Raw genomic sequence first — 3,650 nt, 5'->3', positions numbered from 1 at the left:
AAAGTTCTATTGGACAGCACCAGCAAAGAGAATCCTGTCTCCAGTTAAGACACCTACATGCAGCCTGGTGTGGTAGCTCACACCTGTAATCCTAGCACTTTGGGAGACCTAGGTGGGAGGATCACTTGAGGCCAGGAGTTCAAGACCAGCCTGGGCAACATAGAGAGACCCTGTCTCTACAAAAAATTAAAAAATTAGCTGGGTGTGGCGGCATATGCCTATAATCCCAGCTAGTTGGGAGGCTGAGGTGGGAGATCACCTGAGTCCCAGAGGTTGAGCCTGCCGTGAACCATGATCACACCACTGCACTCTAGCCTGGGTGACAGAGTAAGACTTTGTCTTTAAAAAAAAAAAAAAGGAAAGGAAAAAATAAAGACATCAATATGCATTGCTTTGCCCACAATACCCAGGTGCAGTGAGCAATCAGTAATACTTATTTTATGTTAATGATTCAGTTAAATTGTTTTATAAACCCACTTTTTTTGGTGTTGTTAGTATATGCATCAGATCTTTCCTTTCTCATTCTGTAAGCTGGCTCTTTTGCTTATTTAAAGAGGAGGTTCTTGAGAATGAAAGAGATGAATTAACTCATCATCCTTGGTAAATGGATAATATGTGGGGACAGGGCCTTTGCCCCAAGTCTTTGGATCCCAAGTGCCCTCCTGGTTTCACCACCTCCTGCTGCTCTCCTCCCCACAGGACCACCATCAGGATCACCACCACCACTGGGCATTTTATTCCCTGTCAAGTGGTGAAGGCATTCTTTTTTGAGACGGAGTCTCGCTGTGTCGCCCAGGCTGGAGTGCAGTGGCGCGATCTCGGCTCACTGCAAGCTCCGCCTCCCGGGTTCACGCCATTCTCCTGCCTCAGCCTCCGAGTAGCTGGGACTACAGGCGCCCGCCACCACGCCCGGCTAGTTTCTTGTATTTTTAGTAGAGACGGGGTTTCACCATGTTAGCCAGGATGGTCTTGATCTCCTGACCTTGTGATCCACCCGCCTCAGCCTCCCAAAGTGCTGGGATTACAGGCTTGAGCCACCGCGCCCGGCAGTGAAGGCATTCTTACCCAGAAATAACTTCTCCTTCTGTATCTAATTTGCAAGGAATGCTCAGAATTGTAAAAATGAAAGTAATTTATTCACGAGGTAAAGCAAGTTTTCTATTGAAATTATTTATGCTTTCTGTTTCTATTTCTAGCTTGAGCAATTTCGAACCCTGCTTTTCACTTCTGAAGGGGAGAAGGAGAAAAGGATGGTGGACAACTTCCGCCCTCTTCAGCCACTGATGAATCGCACTGTCCGTTCATCCTTCCGGCATGATTATGTGCTGAATGTACGAGCGAAACCCAAGTCGGCGACCAGCCAAGCAACCCCCTAAAACATTCATATCTAGGCGGTATTTTGCTTTTGCTATAATATATACTAGCTTACTAAAAATTGTTAACTAGACTATTCTAAGTGCCTGCATTTGATAATATTTACAGATGAGCATTTCTTAGCATGAGAGTGCTTCATCAGTCTTTGAGGAAGGCGATTCGGTACCAGCTAAGAGACACAAGTTTCTCTTGCAGCTACCTGTTGGTAATTGTAATGCCTTTTTTTTTTTTTTCTTTAAGAGACTAGGTCTTGCTCTGTTGCCCAGGCTAGAGTGCAGTGGCCCAGTGAGAGCTCACTGCAGCCTTGAACTCCTAGGCTCAAGCAGTCCTTCTGCCTTAGCCTGTGGAGTAGCTGGGGCTACAGGTGCTGGCCACCTGGCCCGGCTTGTAATATCTTTTTATGTCTGACATTTTTGAGCTATCTTTTTTATGTTTATCCATTAGTGGTTCTATAGCACTATACGTAGGGATTATAATCAAAAGTAAGGCACAGACACTGGCCAGAACTCAGGCCTTTCAGAAACAGCCTGTTGGCCCAGACTGGTACTTCCTGGCTGAACATTGGCCATGGTTTTAGATGTATTTTATTTTATAACATGAATGTGTATTCTTTCATAAGGGCTTATCAATCAGTACATTTGCCCCAGTGTTTAGTTGTTACAAGGACATGATATGCTTACTTACTATCGATTTATGATGTAGAAAATATATTTTGTAATTATAAGAAAATAAGACTTTTCCTATACCCAGAAATCCCTTTGCATTTCCAAAGATCAGATATTTTACTTAAAGGTCTGATCATATAGGAAATATATGCAGAATATTTTAAAGAAAATGCTTGGCTGGGCACGGTGGCTCACACCTGTAATCCAGCACTTTGGGAGGCTGAGGCGGGAAGATCACTTGAGGTCAGGAGTTCGAGACCAGCCTGGCCAACATGATGAGACCCTGTCACTACTAAAAATTTAAAAAATTAGCCAGGCATGGTGGTGGGCACCTGTAATGCCAGCTACTCGGGAAGCTGAGGCTGGAGAATCGCTTGAACCCAGGAGGTGGTGGTAGCAGTGAGCCAAGATCGCACCACTGTACTCTAGCCTGGGTGACGGAGTGAGACTCCGTGTCTAATAAAAAAGAGAAGAGAAGAGAAAGGATGCTTAAAGTGCCTAGAACTTAGAATTCTTTCATTGTACATTTCCAGAAATATTTTTCAAAGGACTAGTAATCTAATAGCCTATGGTTTATAATATTATTTTGTATTGTTTGCACACTGTTACATAGTATATAATGATAATGTTTTCTACAGTGAAAGAGCTATCCTGTCTTCACTTTACAACTGTCTGAACTTTATTTACTCATTAGTCAAGGTTCTTTGCAAGGCAGGTGATTAACTTAAATCTCTCAGTTTATACAGTGCTTTAAAAAACTTTTGTTATGGTAATAGGGAGAGAAACTTGTCAGATAGGCTAAAATCTAGATAATTCTACATATTCTGAGGAATTCATGCCCCCGTGTCTCTTGCTTATAAATATCTTGGAATGTTTCCGAATGCATCTAAACCTATGTTCAGACTCAGTGTTGCATCAATGACTGGTAGTAGTTCTTTCATTAATATGTTTGTCATCTGGTCTGCAAGATAGGGTTGGATAAATATACTTAACACTACTGACTGTACACTTAAGATAGTTAGGAAGGAAATGGGACTACATCAAACTTAAAAATTTCTGTGTGTCAAAGGAAGCAATCAACAAAGTGAAAAGGCAAGCTCTAGAATGAGAGAAAATAATTGCAAATCATATATCTTATAAGGAGCCCAAATCCAGAATATATGAGGAACTTCTATAACTCAACAACAAGAAAACCAAATAACTCAATTTTTTAAAATGGGCAAAGGACTTGCACAGACATTTCTCCAAAGAAGATATACAAATGGCCAACAAGAACATGAAAATATGCTCAACATTGCTAATTATTAGGGAAATATAAATCAAAATCACAATGAGTTATCATCTCATGCCCATTATGTTGGCCACTATCAGAAGAACAAAAAAATAACAAGTACTGGGGAGAATGCAGAGAAGTTGAAACCCTTGTGCACTGTTGGTGGTAATGTAAAATGGTGGTCATGGAAAACAGTACATGGGTTTCCCAAAGAACTGAAAACAGAATTACCATAAGAATTACCACCAGGCCGGGCGCGGTGGCTCAAGCCTGTAATCCCAGCACTTTGGGAGGCCGAGATGGGCGGATCACGAGGTCAGGAGATCGAGACCATCCTG

The 3,650-nt window shown here is 42.1% G+C and overlaps 1 protein-coding gene across 2 annotated transcripts in view; it reads left to right on the top strand.

Moving 5' to 3' along the window:
* CA5B (carbonic anhydrase VB, mitochondrial) overlaps positions 1-1,625 on the top strand; it is a 64,276-nt gene extending 62,651 nt beyond the window's left edge. For both annotated transcript variants that reach the window (XM_011940263.1, XM_011940262.1), the window contains one exon: positions 1,197-1,625. In XM_011940263.1, the coding sequence (XP_011795653.1) occupies positions 1,197-1,376 (180 nt within the window). In that variant the 3' untranslated portion in view covers positions 1,377-1,625. The remainder of the gene's footprint in view (positions 1-1,196) is intronic.
* The last annotated feature ends 2,025 nt before the right edge of the window (positions 1,626-3,650 follow it).

The sequence above is a fragment of the Colobus angolensis genome, unplaced genomic scaffold (assembly GCF_000951035.1).
Source record: "Colobus angolensis palliatus isolate OR3802 unplaced genomic scaffold, Cang.pa_1.0 Scaffold188, whole genome shotgun sequence".
Classification (NCBI taxonomy): Eukaryota; Metazoa; Chordata; class Mammalia; order Primates; family Cercopithecidae; genus Colobus; species Colobus angolensis.
This window is presented reverse-complemented; position numbering and strand designations above follow the sequence as displayed.